We start from the raw sequence: 16,469 nt of genomic DNA, 5'->3' as shown, positions 1-16,469 counted from the left end.
TGTGGTTCCCAAGACTGTTCTAAGAACATCAACGACCTTATAATTTATAGAATTGCTCTACAAAACCACCAATTATGAGTTTTGACTGTAACATAATAAATTATTGTGGTATGCCTCTCAGTGATTTATTAAAATTAATAAATCAAGTATAGCCTGACCAGGAACATAAAAACCCTGGCATAGAGGCGCTTCAATTGCATTTGATAGTGCAACACTGAGTACAGTCGTACCTGTGTTAAATTAATAGGCTAACTTTATGTATCAGGATTCAGGATTACGGGCTAATTTGATATTTTCATAATTAACGAAAAAATATTATCATAGGTAACCTGGTTTAAATAAATTAAATGAAACCATCAATCGAGCTAGTAGGATTTATTTTATTATTCATCAATAATAAAATTCAGAACTTGAATATTCAACTGCAATGTCTGCTAAGAACGCTTCAAACTCGGTACTTCTTTCCCATTTTCATAAAATTCAACACTTAAAAAGTGACAAAAAACTTTAAAATAGGTAGTTGAAACAAACCACAGCTAATTTTCATAGTGGACTGTACTATACGATAAACATGTCAGTCAATTTGACAACCTTTGTCGGAAACATTATTCCATGAAAATATTGTCCGAACCCTTAGTATTTCTCTTCGACAAATACTTTAACACATTGTGAACCACTTTTCTTTCACGACTATAAAAAGATTTTAGCAATTTAATTCACAAAATCAATTGCGCACATTTAAAATAAAGTTTGTTTACACTATGACAGCAATAGACTGACATGCAAGGTGACTTTATAATGAAGTTTTCAGTTACTGTTGCCATTAAAAGAAATTAGTACCATTAGTTTTCCGCAACATGGCGAGGGTTTTTATGTTCCTGGTCAGGCTATAAGTACATGAATAAGTACGCTTAATGTTATGATAGTACAGGCATAAGATCTTGTATTATGTTATACATATTTTAAGGTTGCGATGGCCTCGAATATCTTAGGCTGGGTTGCACCATCTTACTTTAACTTTGACGAACGTCAAAAATCTGTCAAATTCCATACAAAACACCGGTTTTTGTTGTAGTTACGGTCAAAGTTAGGTGGTGCAACTCAACCTAATCTGTTTATGTATCGGAGCTATGCTTTCAAGTAACAATCTACTTTTTGACATGGGATTTTCAATCTCGTACAATTTCAGTAATCCTTTTATTATCATCAACATAATTATGTAAGTCCTCTTGGTAGGTACCTAACTAAAAATGATCATTTTAAACTCAAGACATTTATTTCATCAGAAAGAATTTACAATAATTCATCTGTTTGTGAATATGAATATTTGTTAGTAAAAATAGGTAGGGTACAAAAGAGTACTAGAATAGGTGGAAAATCAGTCTTCTGCAATAATTTACTGCAGTGGTACAGAAATGCATTAAAATGGAAAAGGTTCCAAAGCGTTAGTAAACCAAAATTTATACTTAGGGTTAGAGATGGAATAATAAAAAAATGAATAGTTTAAAAAATTAAAAACAGGCTTTTAATTACTGCACTAAATCATCTAGCACTAAAGTGCTCGAAATGACAAATCCAATGAACCCAAACTCGATGCGATTCCGCCGTTTCGTTTAGGAGTTCCTATGGCCACTTTCCAGTCCCATCAGACCAACTCGATGGTACCATAATATTGTACTTTCATCTGATCTACATATAATTGCCAAGTTTCATGATGATACAAGAATTACAAGTGCGTGTAATTCAGATTCTTAGATTCCATTACATACGACGACCTAATAAAAGCGTGTTAAAAATAAAATAATTTATTGACATATTTAGGTGTCAAGCTTCACAATAGAGGGATGATGTCCCACCGGTATCCCCGTACCAGAGGTAATCACACACGGCTTCCAGATGAACAGTTAACTCGATCGGGTTATAATGCTGAAGAGAAACCTGGTCAGCATGGCACTGGTAATGGTAAGTTAACTTTCAAACAGGTCCAAGACCACCAACAGAATACAAGTTGGAGAAGTAGGTGTCATTTTGGTCGATAATAAATTCGTCTCTAATGTCGTAAGGCCCCTCTATGTATATGTACTGGAATATCTTGAGATCAAATGGAGCACTGAAACAAACAATTAATATAATATATATCATAGTGATGATGTACCAGTCAGATTAAGTAGTGTGAGGAGAGGATGGTGCTCAAATGTTATCCCTGAATAAACTAGAGGTCTCCTAAAACTGTTTCACGCTCGCCAATTCAATTAATTTTAATGTTAAACAATTCTATTTCTCAAGTAACCGATGTACGAGTATAATCATACTGAGAAATAAAGAAAATTAAAACCGTAAAATTCTCAATGCACCGAGGGATTTAAGAGCAATGAACAAAAAGACAGCTTTGTAATCTTTACTAATGAAGAAAACGAAGAAAATGAGCTACTATAGTAGTAGAAAATAGGTATGAAAATAAATAAAATAATAACTTACTCCCTGACAATGATGTTGCCGTAGATCAAATTAATTATCCTGGCTCTCATGATATTATCATTGGAAGTAGGAACCAACTCGTTCTCTTGCTGAGGTCCAAGAAAATGGTTGAACCTGAAGAAATATGCGATGTCTTCCACGTGGGCTGCTCCCGACCAGCTCTGGCTGAAAGCGTCCTTTAATACGCTCTTCTCTCCTGGATACGAGAACTGAATCAAGTAAGTGTTCGACGCATTCACTCTCAACCTCTTAAAGGCTAGTCGATGGCTTGGATACTTGTAATACGAGTCAGTTGCTGCCACCAAGAATTTCTCAAGGGTTATAGAAGTCACGTTGAAGTATTCCGCTAGCTGCAGCGTCGTCAGAACCGGCACCGTCAGAGGGTTCGCTGAGTACAACAAGTTCAATGGTAACGTCAATGAAGGCTGCAGCGACAATTTCGTTACTATGTTAACCTCCTCCAATCTCGTTTTGAAATCTGCGGCTTCATTACTGCAGAAGCCGATCCACAAGGGGTAGTCTTTACCAGCTCCAGCGTTCAAGAGGTCTTCTGGTGATTGAAATATGACAGTCGTGAAATTTGGTTGAGCGTTCTCAATGACGGGAGTAAAGGACACAAGACCAAACTTGTCTAACAGAACTTTTTGGCCGCGCAGTAAATTGTCTAGAGGAGCTGTCACGAGGTCCTCGTAGATCTTCTTTGGCGTTTGAAGCGGGTTTATTCCAGCAGCAGGCAAGAAGATGGCATTGATGAGTTTTGCGTAGGATGGCGAATAACTGTAAAAGCCAGCGATGGCATGTCCGCTCAATGCCATTACTCTGAAAATAACATTATTAAAATTTAAAGTGCTGGGAGATCGTCTTCAAGTCAATAAAATTGTAACTTTTTATTGATTATAATTTAGCTTACTGTTGGAAAAGTCCTTGTGTGACATTAGAAATTGATAGCAGATGAGCTATGACCCCTCCGGCACTCTGCCCGGCTATCGTCACTCGGGCAGGGTCCCCTCCGAAGTTCCTGATGTTACTCTGCACCCATTTGAGAGCTGTGATGCAATCCCTTAGCCCGTTGTTTCCAGGTATGTACTCGTTATCCAAGCTCAAGAAACCGAAAACGTGAAGCCTGAAATGGGAACCAAATTACCTAAAAAATGTTGTCGAATCTTATCGCCAATTTTCCAGAATCGACAGACGTCAATCTATGAGTACGTTTAGTCGCACTTGATTGGTTTTATGTTGTATTGGTGTACCTAATATTGATATTTTTATTTTGAGCTGTTCATAGTAATAACAAGACTAATCGTTACTAACCTGTAATTAATAGTGACCAAGATAACGTCTTTGGTCATCAGATATTCAGGCCCGTGCACGTCGGCGTCCCCTGAGCCGTAAGAGAACGATCCTCCGTGGATCCAGAACAGTACTGGCAGGAGGTTGCTTGAGTTGCTGGTTGCGTTGATTGCGGGAAGGTAGTCGTACGGCACATGGACGTTGATGCGGATGCAGTCTTCGCCGCTGGACAGGGGAGCCACGAGGTTATTTGGCGTGTAGAAAACATCCACTTGGGCGCAAATTGGGCCGGCCTCTGTAGCGTTGAAGAGTCCGTCAAAAGATGAAGGTGGTAGTAGTTCCTGGAATAGGTCGAATTGCAGTTCTTTATTCACAAAGTACAATTGTTTGTATCTGGATCCTAAAGACAAAGTAAACCATTACCTTCAGGTATCAGGTAAGCAATAATTAACTTTTTAAAAAAATAAAACCGACTTCAAATGCGTGAACACAAAAAAAAACTAAAAATTAAAAATATTGCGTATAAAAAAGTTCATCCCCAATTTTCCACCCTTGGGGGTGAAATATTTTCTTCAAATTCGCATGAAACCACCCTTTTGATAATACCTATTCAACAAAAAAATAATCGTTCAAATTGATTTATAATCGGCGGAGATATTGCGTATAAAAAAGTTCATCCCCAATTTTCCACCCTTGGGGGTTGTTTTTTCTATTATTAAATTTAAATGGGACCACCCTTGAGGTATTACTAGGGGTTGCAAGTCCCGGTACTAAGGAGTGTTACTGAATTCCCGGTACCAGGTCTAAGCCAGTACCGGGAATACCGGGAAATTCGGGAATTTCGGTACCCACGTGAATGGTTATTATTTATTAAAACAAATTACCTAATTTGTACGTAATTTTAATAAAAATGTAAATAGGTTAACAAAAATATTAAACTTTTTCGGTTCTGTTCAATTGGTTTGTTACCTTAATAATAAATCAGTCCAAACAGTTACACAACACGACTATTAAAAATCATAACCGCCATATTCATAAAAAGCAACAATCGTTTAATCAACCTATTTTAGTTAAAATATGTTTTCTCACTTTCTATCAATGTCAAAATTGTCAAATACTGGCAGCGACAAGAGTTAGAGTAGGCGCACACCGTTGATTTTTAGTTGGCCGATAGTTGTGCCCGATTTTAATTTGTATGAAGAATCTGCCAAATCGAATCGGCGTAGTGTGCGCACTCCCATACATGCCCATACTGATCAACTGCCCGACTAAACTATCGGCCGACGAAAAATCAACGGTGTGCGCCTACTCTTAGGGACGAAACATAAATTTACTAAATTAGGTTTATAAAAAAACACGCTGTTGAAAGAAATAATAAGTAGTATCTAAGTACAATCAGATAAAACAATCAGTCTTAAAAGGATAGTTAATGAATTAGGAACATTATTAATATTTCTATTTTCATTTGTTGATAGTCTGTACGTAAAAAGATGATGGCATCTAGTCAAAAAATTGTTATTAAAAATAAATTATTGAAGTCCCGAAAGTACCGAAAGTCCCGGGAATTGCATCGTCAGTACCGGAACTAGATAAATGATTAGATTATCGGGAATTCCCGGGAAAAATGAGTACCGGGATTTCCCGGGAGCAAACACTAGGTATTACCTATAAGCCGAAAAAAGATTTGTTCAAATCGGTTCATAATTGGCGGAGTTATCGCGTAACAAACATAGAAAAAAAAAAACATACGGGTCGAATTGAGAACCTCCTCCTTTTTTGAAGTCGGTTGAAAATAAGTACCATGAATCGGAGTTCCCCTAGCGGCTGCGTCCCATATTGCATTCCTCTGAAGCTGGCGTATTTCGCCCCATTGGTGGCGTTTCTGATCCTCCCACACACATACCCCTGCTCGGTCTTGGCGGCCACTTCACAACCAGTTAGATCCGGAATGGCGGCGTGGCACGCTGTAACAGAGTACTAATATTACAGGCCGCAGAATTGCTAAAATCGAGTGGCAGTGGGCAGACCACATAGCTGGTAGAGATTATGGCCGCTGGGGCAGAAAAGTTGTCGAGTGGCGACCACAGGCTGGAAGACGTCATGTGGGCACTTTGGCAGGCCCTCCACTAGGTGGACCGACTATCTGGTGATGGTCGCGGGAAGTACCTGAATGAGGGCAGGACCGGTCGTTGTGGAAATCCTTGGAAGCCTAGTTATTATCTACGAAAATGGTAAAAAATACTTACTAGAAAAATACACCATTGCCACTATTAATACTTTGGTAGTACTCATCTTGAAATACAGTGAACAGTAAACGATCTCCGACGATAAAATAATACTTAATAAAGTTAATACATGAAAATTTACATATTAAGCACTTTATTAAACGCATATTATTTTGCAATTTACTATATTGACATGAACGCAACTGTTTTCCATTGTTACTCGTAGTTGGGCCATTCTTAAATTGATACCAAAAAGTAGACCGCATCCAGTGAAGAAAATCCTTAACAATTGCCCAAAATATTATTTTGAGTTAAGTACTTTTTCTTTTCCTTTCCTCTTTATAATATTAGTGTTAGCAGGGACTGTTTTTAGGGGAACATTATTAAGCGCATTCTCAAAGAAATGCCCAACAAAGAACCGAAGTTAAAAATAAGTAGGTAAGTAGTCGTACAGAAGACATTATTAATGTCAATGGAAAAACTATTGAAATAATGTGATAATGAGTTCTCAATAATTTTAAAATGGGAAGCAGTTATGCAAATATTATTCACTATGCAGTACTATTATTTTCAACCGACTTCAAAAAAGGAGGAGGTTATCAATTCGACCCGTATGTTTTTTTTTTTCTATGTTTGTTACGCGATAACTCCGCCAATTATGAACCGATTTGAACAAATCTTTTTTTGGCGTATAGGTAATACCTCAAGGGTGGTCCCATTTAAATTTAATAATAGAAAAAACAACCCCCAAGGGTGGAAAATTGGGGATGAACTTTTTTATACGCAATATCTCCGCCGATTATAAATCAACTAGCGGCCGCCCGCGACTTCGTACGCGTGAATCCCGTTTTTCCCGCTCCCGTGGGAATTTCGGAAATTCCTTTCTTAGTGCACCTCTACGGTACCTAAGCTACGTCCCTTCCAAATTTCAAGTGCCTACGTTTAGCCGTTTAGGCTGTGCGTTGTCAGTCAGTCAGTCAGTTTCTCCTTTTATATATTTAGATTTGAACGATTATTTTTTTGTTGAATAGGTATTATCAAAAGGGTGGTTTCATGCGAATTTGAAGAAAATATTTCACCCCCAAGGGTGGAAAATTGGGGTTGAACTTTTTTATACGCAATATTTTTAATTTTTAGTTTTTTTTTGTGTTCACGCATTTGAAGTCGGTTTTATTTTTTTAAAAAGTTATCTGTAAGTCCGTTCTTAGCGAATGTCTACACTCTATAAGGAACCTAGGTACCTACTTGCCAAACAAGTTTGTAGGTGTTTTTGTTTCTGAGATTGATCAGTGAGTGGTATTTCGCGTTTATAAACAGGGTGACTTGGATGGAATTAGACCATAATCTTGTAAGGAGTTATAGCACTGCGGTTATAGTACAGGTAATTATTCTGTGGTACAGTAGCCTTATTCACGTAACAAAACTTCAAAGACAACAAAACACTGAGTTGCGATCCTATCGAGTAATCGTTCTATCAAAAATGACTCTTGTGAATACGGATTTAGAACTGTTTTTCAATGAGACGACTTCTGAACTTCAGCGAGATCTTGACTGTAAGATTACTTATTCTGTGCTGTAAGGTCAAATTCAAATTCAAATTCAAATTATTTATTGCATGTCACATGGGTAAGGGTTGACAGGAACATAATATTGAACATGTGACGCCCAGTGAAGGCGTTGCAAAAACTTAAAAATAACATTAAAATAGAGAATTAAATGGTCATTTGCAATATTTTTGTTTAAGGACACTCATATCCCAAAAGTGAACCAATATTGAAAAAAAAAATTGAGGGTTTTTAGGAAGGAACAAGTTTTTAGCCCGCTGAATCGCTAAAATAAAGTGGCAGTGGGCGGGGCACATAGCTCGTAGAGCTGATGGCCGCTGGGGCAGGAAAGTTCTTGAGTGGCGACCACGAGTCGAAAGACGTAGCGTGGGCAGGCCTCCCACTAGGTGGAGCGACGATCTGGCGAAGGTCGCGGGAGGTGCCTGGATGCGAGCGGCGCATGATCGGTCTTCGTGGAAATCCTTGCCTTTGTCCAGCAGTGGACGTCTTTCGGCTGAAACGAACGAACGAACGAAGGAAGGAACAAGGAAATAACACAAAAGATAATCCACACCCGTATTCACAAACATTACTATGAGGTCTCACAGTGCGCGTGGACGCACAGGGTAACACACGAACCAATCACAGAGCTCTATTAAACTCTGTGCGTTCGATTTGCTGCTTTCGTTTGTGAATATGGACGTGATTATTTTTCTTTATAGAGGAAATTGATCGAGACATGTAAACAACATTTCGCATGGAATTTATTCCTCTTCTTTTCTGTTTGCGCTACAAGCTTTCGAAATTATTAATTTAAACCTAGCATACAATTATTTTTTTCATTTTAGTACAACTGCATTTCAGAACAAAGCTTGTTTTTAAAAAAGTTTTTTTTTATTATAATTTTATTTTGCACTTTAGTTGTATCTCAATCTCAGAGCCCTGGAGATAATCTAGCACTAAAGTGCTCGAAAAGACAAATCCAACGAACCCAAACTCGATGAGGTTCCGCCGTTTCGTTTAGGAGTTCCTATGGCCAAGTCCTGACTCCATCATCAGACCAGCTCAATGGTACTATAACATTGCATTGTCATCGTACTTACATAAGTATGCCAAATTTTTATTTGATTTTTTCTCAATCCTTATCCGATTATTATAAACGTTCAATTACTGAAGACGATTCCAGAGTGGCTCGTAATTTTTGAAGACGTGTCGCTTGCAAACATTGTAGCAAGGACGCGTTAATAAATAAAAATAATATATTTATGTATTTATTAAAATGTCAATGCATTTGCGCAATACCCGTGAAAACCACAATTTGAAACAAAAAACATAATTAAGGTTTTCACAATAATTATTATTTTATTTTCACAACAATACCTACATTTAATAACATTATTTTTGATATAAGTACTTAGTATATTTCATTATCTAAGTAGTCCACTCATAATATTGACCTTATGAGACCACTTGATAATATGGCCGCGTGCTGGATTCGCGTTTTTTTACAGACTTCGGGCTTCTTGCTAGTTTTGCAAAAATGTTAGTATTTAGTTGTTAGTAAACATTTTCGTTAAATTCTCCATACAAAATGCAAATTTTACAGATAAGGGCCATCAACAATAAGTGTAATATTATCCTATCTACATACTAACTATACATATAATAATGTTTATTCCCAAAAGCCTAGCTTATACAATGCAGTAAAGTATTCCAATCTTTTTTCCATGTATGGAGTGGGAGGAATGTAATCGTACACGAAGGGCTTCTCTATGTTTTGGAACTTCAGGTCTTCCTGGCTGGGAGGCCAGTCATCTATGTTTTCTGTTGGTGATCTGGAACAATACATACTTAAATAATATTAATCTAGAAGCGACAATAGGCAATCAGAATCACTGTAATCCGGGCCTATTCAAGGCGAGAGTGAATAGGTACTTACAGGGCAGATATGTACCATCCTAGACTGCATGCGATTGCGGTCAAATACCTACCTACCTTGTTATGCATAAAAAAATACTGTCAGAATCTGTACACGGGCGGTCTATAGGTGGATTGAACCAGAGATCGCTAAATACTCTTTCGTATCCAATATGAGTGTTCAGGATTAAGTTGGGGCTCCCTCGCTTTTGCAGTACACCTGAGATGTTTGCGAGGGCAAGAATAGATAGCTTTCTGGTCCCCGTAAAGAAAAAAATGGCATCACTTATGAACTTAATATCACTTATGAACCTAAGACATGTAAAGTAAAGTGGTTAAGGGCTACCCCTTTTTATTTTTGACGTTCATAAGAGCCAAAATACTGGTTTAAATTGAATAAAATATTTTTGATTTTGATTTTTGATTTGAAGTTTTGAACCCAGTCAACAGCATCCTGAGGATATTGGCAGATGATCCGCAATAAGGTAATTTGTGCGGTCAGTCAGCACCTCCTCTGGGTAATATGTAGTTACCAGAATCGCGGATTACTTACAATACTTATTTATCGAACTGGGTCATGAAGAAACTTGAAAAGAATAGGTTGGATTTGATTACAATTTGATAGAGATGACGATGCATTAATTCTAGTACCTATAATAACAAATAATTAGTTACCCGGATTTTACGAAGTTAGATATGAAGTTAGTCATCCAGGCTTTCATCCCATTATCGTCAGTAGTCGGCGCCAACTCGTCATCCTCAGTCTGAGGACCAAGGAAGTGGTTGAATCTGAAGAAATACGCCATATCCTCCCCATGAGATGCTCCTGGGAACGTCGTATTCAACCCAATCTTAATTGGGCTGTTTTCACCTGGATACGCGAACTGGTATAAAAATGTATCAGCAGCCCCCGTTCTAAGTCTTTTCTGCGTCAGCCTTTGAGCTGGATACATATAATAAGACTCGGTCGCTGACACCACGAAATTGTCCATAGTTATCCATATCACGCTGAAGTATTCTGCCAAATGCTTGATCGTCAGCACCGGCACCAAGAAAGTATATTTTGGGAATATCAAATTCTGTGGCAATGCCAACGCAGGAGCCAGGCGTAACGTCGTTTCCATTCGCACCTCTTGCAACCTCCTCCTCAAACTCATTCCCTCATTGCTTGTGAACCCTATAACCATCGGGTATTCCTTACCAGCGCCTTCGTTCAGGAGTTCTTCAGGGTCTTTCGGTATAACAGTCGTGAAGCCAGGTTGCTTCGTCTCAATGACAGGGGCAAAGGACACTAGACCAGTAAGATCTAATATCACTTTGTTCCCCTTCAGGAGTGTTTCCATAGGAGTCGCTACGAGTTCGTCGTGGATATTCTTCGGGTGTCCAAAGGGGTTGATTCCAACAGCAATGAAGAATATTACATTGAGTATTTTCGCTAAGATCGGAGAGTACGTGTAGAAGGAAGTGAGAGAATTTCCACTTAGTCCTATTACCCTGAAAATTGAAAATTTTCCAATAAACACCTCATTGTCCCTATTGCATTTTTTGGTTTGGAACTCTAGATAATTTTCATAATATATTACACAACATTTATTTTCATGTCTAACTAAATAATGATAAACATATTGAGTAAAAATATCACGGGACTATTCCCACATCTCGTTCCCCCCTGTAACTCCTGTGTAGCCAGGATCTACAGCTTGACCGCCAATAAAAACCCAACCAGTTAAGGTCAAGTTTGCCCGGGAGAAAGTTAACTGTTATTGGACCCGCAACGAATTAATCAGAGAAACATAGGTGGAGTTCGAAGTGAGTAAAATAAGTTAAAAGAAGCTCACTGGTGAAATAATCCTTTAGTAGCTGGCGAGATGGAGAGCAAATGAGCCAACACCCCGCCGGCGCTCTGCCCCGCCAACGTCACTCTTCCAGGGTCACCTCCGAAGAACTTAATATTCCTCTGCACCCACTTCATGGCGGTAATACAATCCCTTAGCCCGTTATTGCCAGGGATGTACTCGTCATCCATGCTGAGGAATCCCAAAGCGTGAATTCTGGAATACGAGTAAAAATATCAGCCTCAGCAGCAGCCAAAGATGAGTAACAATGAGGTAGAACTTAGAATGTATTTAGTATATACAGGGTGGAATTTTGTAATGCCACCTGGAGGGAAAGTACTCTTAATATGGTAGATAGAAAATTTTTCCCAAAGAAAACATTCCTTTATTTTTGAAAAGAAATAGAACTGCATTAAAAGGTTTCCAAAAATTTGCTTGCCACACCCGGGAATCGAACCAACTAAAATCTGTTAAAAATTACACCCTGTATTTTTATTTCATCGATCGTTAGGGTTAAATATAAGGATGAAATCTCTCTAACAATTTTGACAAATCAAATGAAAGGAAAACCATGAAATCTTAAATTATTTTAATTATGTAGGAGAAAATTGTATGGTATGGTAGCAAATTTTCGAAAAATTTTCGTAAATCTATGAATGCAGTTCTTTTCAACCGACTTCAAAAAAAAGGAGGAGGTTCTCAATTCGACCCGTATGTTTTTTTTTTTCTATGTTTGTTACGCGATAACTCCGCCAATTATGAACCGATTTGAACAAATCTTTTTTCGGCGTATAGGTAATACCTCAAGGGTGGTCCGATTTAAATTTAATAATAGAAAAAACAACCCCCAAGGGTGGAAAATTGGGGATGACTTTTTTATACGCAATATCTCCGCCGATTATAAATCAATTTGAACGATTATTTTTTTGTTGAATAGGAATCAAAAGGGTGGTTTCATGCGAATTTGAAGAAAATATTTCACCCCCAAGGGTGGAAAATTGGGGATGAACTTTTTTATACGCAATTTTTAGTTTTTTTTGTGTTCACGAATTTGAAATCGGTTTTATTTTTTTAAAAAGTTAATTATTATTTTCAAAAATAAAGGAATGTTTTCTTTCAGTAAAATTTTCTATCTACAGTATTAACAGTACTTTCCCTCCAGGTGGCATTACAAAATTCCACCCTGTATAGCTAACCTCATAAAGCGCCTCGCAGGAAGGCGCTGGAAGCCAGCCGCTACCAATCGCTCATTAAGGAAATCATTGGATGAGGCCTATTTTCAGCAGTGGACGTCTAAAATGATGATGATGATGATAAAACAGAAATATTCCAAAATACCTGTAATTGAATGTGACCAGTATAACCTCCTTGGTCATGAGGTATTCAGGTCCATATAACTCCGCGTTTCCTGAACCATAAGAGAAAGATCCTCCGTGTATCCATAAAAGAACTGGGAGAAGACGCTTGGTGACTCCCAAACGGTCTGGAAGGAACTTATATGGCACATGCACGTTGATCCTGATGCAGTCTTCTCCAGCGAACTCGGATGGATCGGGAACAAGGCCTATAGGCGCGTAGAACATGTCCAACTGTGGGCAGATTGGTCCAGATTCTGTTGCATTGAAGACACCAGTAAAATGCTCGGCCGGTTGCAGCTCCTGAAAATATTGGTTAGTTGATCATCATCACGCCTATCGTTATTCAACAAGCTCGATCTTCTTATATTGATCTGCAGAACGAAGATACTGAGAAAAATTTAAGAGAAGATCAAAATATGATTTTGTGTAACGCCTATAATTAAGATAGCACTTAACCTATTATATAAGCATGTATAATATTGTCTAAAATGGTGTATGTCTTGTTGGTGTTAATAAATAAATAAATAAATAAATAAATGATTTTTTCGAGATTCCCCCAGAATCATTCAAACTGTTGGGTTTTATTGAAATTTAAATCTGTCCACGTGACCACGGATGGAACGTTAATAAATAAGAATGAGCATTTTACCAGTACATATAGGGCTAAAAGTTAGATAACTAACATGGATATTCAATAGATAAAAGTGCCTAGCTCACACCATTAATATAATATTTTAAAATTTGGGAAAAGACGCTGATTACTTTGACTGAGTTTCTTGCGCTGCTTCTTGTCAGCACTAGCTCATATTATTGTCTCGAAAGTTTCATCATCATCATCATGCTGCTGCCTGGCTGCCTGCATCCAGCACCTTCCTGCTACCTTTACGAGTTCGTCGGTCCACCTTGTGGGTGGACGTCCTACGCTGCACTTTCCGGTACGTGGCCTCCGCTCCAGAACCTTGCTACCCCATTGGCCGCAGGAAAGTTTACTTACATAAAAAAAATGTCTGTGTGTCTGTTTCGAAAGTTTGTATCGCGCATGATTCGAAATTCAGAATAAAAGCTTGTTTTTAAAAAAGTTTATTTTTATTATAATTTTATTTTACACTTTTTAGTTATATCTTAATCTCAGGACCCTGGACGTTATCTAACACTAAAGTGCTCGAAAAGACAAATCCAACGAACCCAAATTCGATGAGTTTCCGCCGTTTTGTTTAGGAGTTCCTATGGCCACCTCCCGACTCCATCATCAGACCAGCTCAATGGTACCATAATATTGCATTGTCATCGAACTTACACATGTATGCAAAATTTCAGCTCAATAGGAAACCGGGAAGAGGGTCAATTTTAAGTTGCAAGATTTGACGACAGACACCAGACATGTGAAAGTAATAAAAAGCTTGTAATAGAATATGAGTTACGTTACCATACCTTGAACCGTAGTTCCCCAAGAGGCTGCTTGGCGTAGGGGATCCCTCTGAAGCTAGCGTAGTCCTCCCCATTGGTGGCCCTCCTCCTCCTTCCACACACGTGCCCCTGTTCTATCTTTACGGCTACCTCACAACCAGATAGGTCCGGATCGGCGCAGACTGTGTTTGCTGTGGTGAAAATAAATTAAGTCATAATTATTATTTGTTTTATAGGACAACCAACAAGGCATACTAAAAACAATATTTACAACGATATTTATGTATAGACGTAAGAAACGTAGAAAAATGATATTAACCACGTACGTTTCTAAATATAATAGGGTGGAAACGATTTTGATTTCGCTCCAATATTGTAAACTATTACAAGATATCGAAAAACTGTTTACTGTATACTGATCCTGAAGGTGCTTCACGAGTTTTATCAAACGGTATGAATAATAAATGTTACAGAATAAACTACATCTCTCCAAAAATGCGTCCAGCACCTAGTAGAAACGCCAAGTCCTTATAAGGTCCCGATTGGAATTTGTTAAAAATTTTGATATGGTGAATTTATCACATTATTACTTAAAAGTATAATAATACATTGAAATAACTTACCTGCAAAATATAACAATGCTAAAATTAATACTTTAGGTGTAGACATGTTAAAAGGAGTCTAAACTTTAGTCTGAACAAATGTATTGTTCGCTGAATTTACTTTTCAATGAGTATTCACTCATACTATGTTTTTAATTTTTTATTTGGTGTTCAATGTAGCATTTTTTGCATTATTTTTACAGTTTTTGCAAACTTAAAAAACCAGAATGACGCGCTGAGATGTGACGTTAAAATTGTTTTTAATACACGAGTAGAATATTAAATATATCCTTTTATACGTTCTAAGCTAGGACTACCTGCTTGTACGTTCAAGCTTCAGTCAAACCAACGCATGCCGGGTAAAAAAAGAAAAAAAAGTATCTTGAATGTTCATGGAAAAATCCATGGAATCAGGAAATTATGGTATTATTACGAGGGCGAGTTATCACTCATTTTTTCCTCCGCACTCTCGGGGCGGCTTTACTTTCATGTGTAGGTGGTACTATCACTGAGTCACACTTGAGTCTGGCATTGCTGTTCAAAACTACAATACAATACAATACAAAATATTTTATTTCATTACAAAAGTACATTACATAACATACAGGGTTTGTAGAACCCTTTGTACGCGAGTCTGACTCGCACTTGACAGCTTTTTTTGCAGTTTGCATAACTATATTGCACCAAAGTACAAAGTTTGTACTACAAACTGTATGAAACAGTGACTGACCGTCCTAACGCCCTAACGACACCTTGTGGCGGAGTTTTGGGCTGACACTGTGTAAGTTTGTTTTCGACACGAAAAGAAGAAGAACGACACCTTGTCATTCAACATTTAAGTGCTGTTTATTTTTTAGTTTGAGACGAGAGTGAATTTTTTGCTAAAGTCAAGTGTCAAGTAGGTAGTTCCGTAAAACCAAAAAAAAACTGAGTTCGCTAAAATGTCAGGGTACTGATGATAAAAACATAAAAAACAATTCGGCCGTTTGGTGCAGTGGTTCGAAACGGACTACTATTCCGGAGGTATCGGGTTCGATTCCCGCACATTACAAACATTTGTGTGCATGAACATATTTGTTTGAATTGGACTGGGTGTTTTCTATGTATAACTAGCTAACCCGGCGAACTTTGTTCCGCCTTAATGGCAATAAATAAGCAGACTTTTTTTTAATTTCGAACGGGATAAAAAGTATCCTATGTCCTTCTCCTGGCTCTAAACTACCTCCCTGCCAATTTTCAGCTAAATCGGTTCAGCCGTTCTTGAGTTATAAGCGAAGTAACTAACACGACTTTCTTTTATATATATAGATAAAGATAAGTATGTATTTACAAAAAAAAAGTATTTAAGTATGTTTATATCCGTTGTCTAGTACCCATAGTACAAGCTTTGCTTAGTTTGGGACTAGAAGCGCAGTGTAAAATGTCCAAGCTTTATATATTATAGATTAAGAACCTCTTCATTTTTTGAAGTCGGTGAAAAAGGAAAATGTAACGACTCGGCCAACGTAGCATAGGACAATACTTAATGGACCGACGACCTCATAAAAAATCGCAATAGTAACACAGTGGCAAATCGAGGGTTCTTTTGGAGGTTTACGATAAGCATTACTGCCTTACCCTGAAAATGATGATGATGACTGTATCTATGGTCTAGTGGTTAGGTCTCCGGGTTCAGGTTCGATTTCCAGTGGGAGCATCATTTTCTGCTTGGTTTTGAACTTGTTCTATAAACATTTTTCTAGCATCAAGTCTTTAAACAAAACAGAATAAAAAACTAAGTAGGTAATAGGTTTCTTTGTTGACTACGGAACTC

General features: G+C 37.8%; 2 protein-coding genes across 2 annotated transcripts; both read right to left on the bottom strand.

Annotated features, from left to right (window-relative positions):
- Positions 1 to 1,794: 1,794 nt before the first annotated feature.
- LOC114365536 (juvenile hormone esterase-like) lies at positions 1,795 to 6,088 on the bottom strand. The gene is made up of 6 exons (XM_028322135.1): positions 6,015 to 6,088; positions 5,569 to 5,732; positions 3,790 to 4,109; positions 3,389 to 3,601; positions 2,479 to 3,297; positions 1,795 to 2,110 (listed from the first exon to the last, which is right to left on the bottom strand). Exons 1-6 carry the CDS (start codon positions 6,058 to 6,060, stop codon positions 1,975 to 1,977), a joined length of 1,698 nt encoding a protein of 565 aa, XP_028177936.1. The 5' UTR covers positions 6,061 to 6,088; the 3' UTR covers positions 1,795 to 1,974.
- A 2,880-nt stretch (positions 6,089 to 8,968) lies between these two features.
- On the bottom strand, positions 8,969 to 14,805 carry LOC114365535 (juvenile hormone esterase-like). Its single transcript, XM_028322134.1, has 6 exons — positions 14,678 to 14,805; positions 14,079 to 14,245; positions 12,628 to 12,947; positions 11,293 to 11,505; positions 10,130 to 10,948; positions 8,969 to 9,372 (listed from the first exon to the last, which is right to left on the bottom strand). Exons 1-6 carry the CDS (start codon positions 14,721 to 14,723, stop codon positions 9,210 to 9,212), a joined length of 1,728 nt encoding a protein of 575 aa, XP_028177935.1. The 5' UTR covers positions 14,724 to 14,805; the 3' UTR covers positions 8,969 to 9,209.
- Between the last annotated feature and the right edge of the window lie 1,664 nt (positions 14,806 to 16,469).

The sequence above is a fragment of the Ostrinia furnacalis genome, unplaced genomic scaffold (assembly GCF_004193835.3).
Source record: "Ostrinia furnacalis isolate ACB-3 unplaced genomic scaffold, ASM419383v2 OfSCF7596, whole genome shotgun sequence".
NCBI classification, from domain to species: domain Eukaryota; kingdom Metazoa; phylum Arthropoda; class Insecta; order Lepidoptera; family Crambidae; genus Ostrinia; species Ostrinia furnacalis.
The sequence above is the reverse complement of the archived record's forward strand: the minus strand, read 5'-3'. Positions and strand labels throughout refer to the sequence as shown.

What these genes read in the sequence shown, in the direction of transcription:
- LOC114365536 (XM_028322135.1), bottom strand. Translation starts at nt 6,060, where the DNA reads ATGAGTACTACCAAAGTATTAATAGTGGCAATGGTGTATTTTTCTA. An exon ending in TTGGTCACTATTAATTACAG is followed by an intron (nt 3,602 to 3,789) that starts GTTAGTAACGAT and finishes TTCCCATTTCAG; the next exon opens with GCTTCACGTTTTCGGTTTCT. An exon ending in ACACAAGGACTTTTCCAACA is followed by an intron (nt 3,298 to 3,388) that starts GTAAGCTAAATT and finishes TGTTATTTTCAG; the next exon opens with AGTAATGGCATTGAGCGGAC.
- LOC114365535 (XM_028322134.1), bottom strand. Translation starts at nt 14,723, where the DNA reads ATGTCTACACCTAAAGTATTAATTTTAGCATTGTTATATTTTGCAG. An exon ending in TTGGGGAACTACGGTTCAAG is followed by an intron (nt 12,948 to 14,078) that starts GTATGGTAACGT and finishes CAATATTTTCAG; the next exon opens with GAGCTGCAACCGGCCGAGCA. An exon ending in ACTAAAGGATTATTTCACCA is followed by an intron (nt 10,949 to 11,292) that starts GTGAGCTTCTTT and finishes TTCAATTTTCAG; the next exon opens with GGTAATAGGACTAAGTGGAA.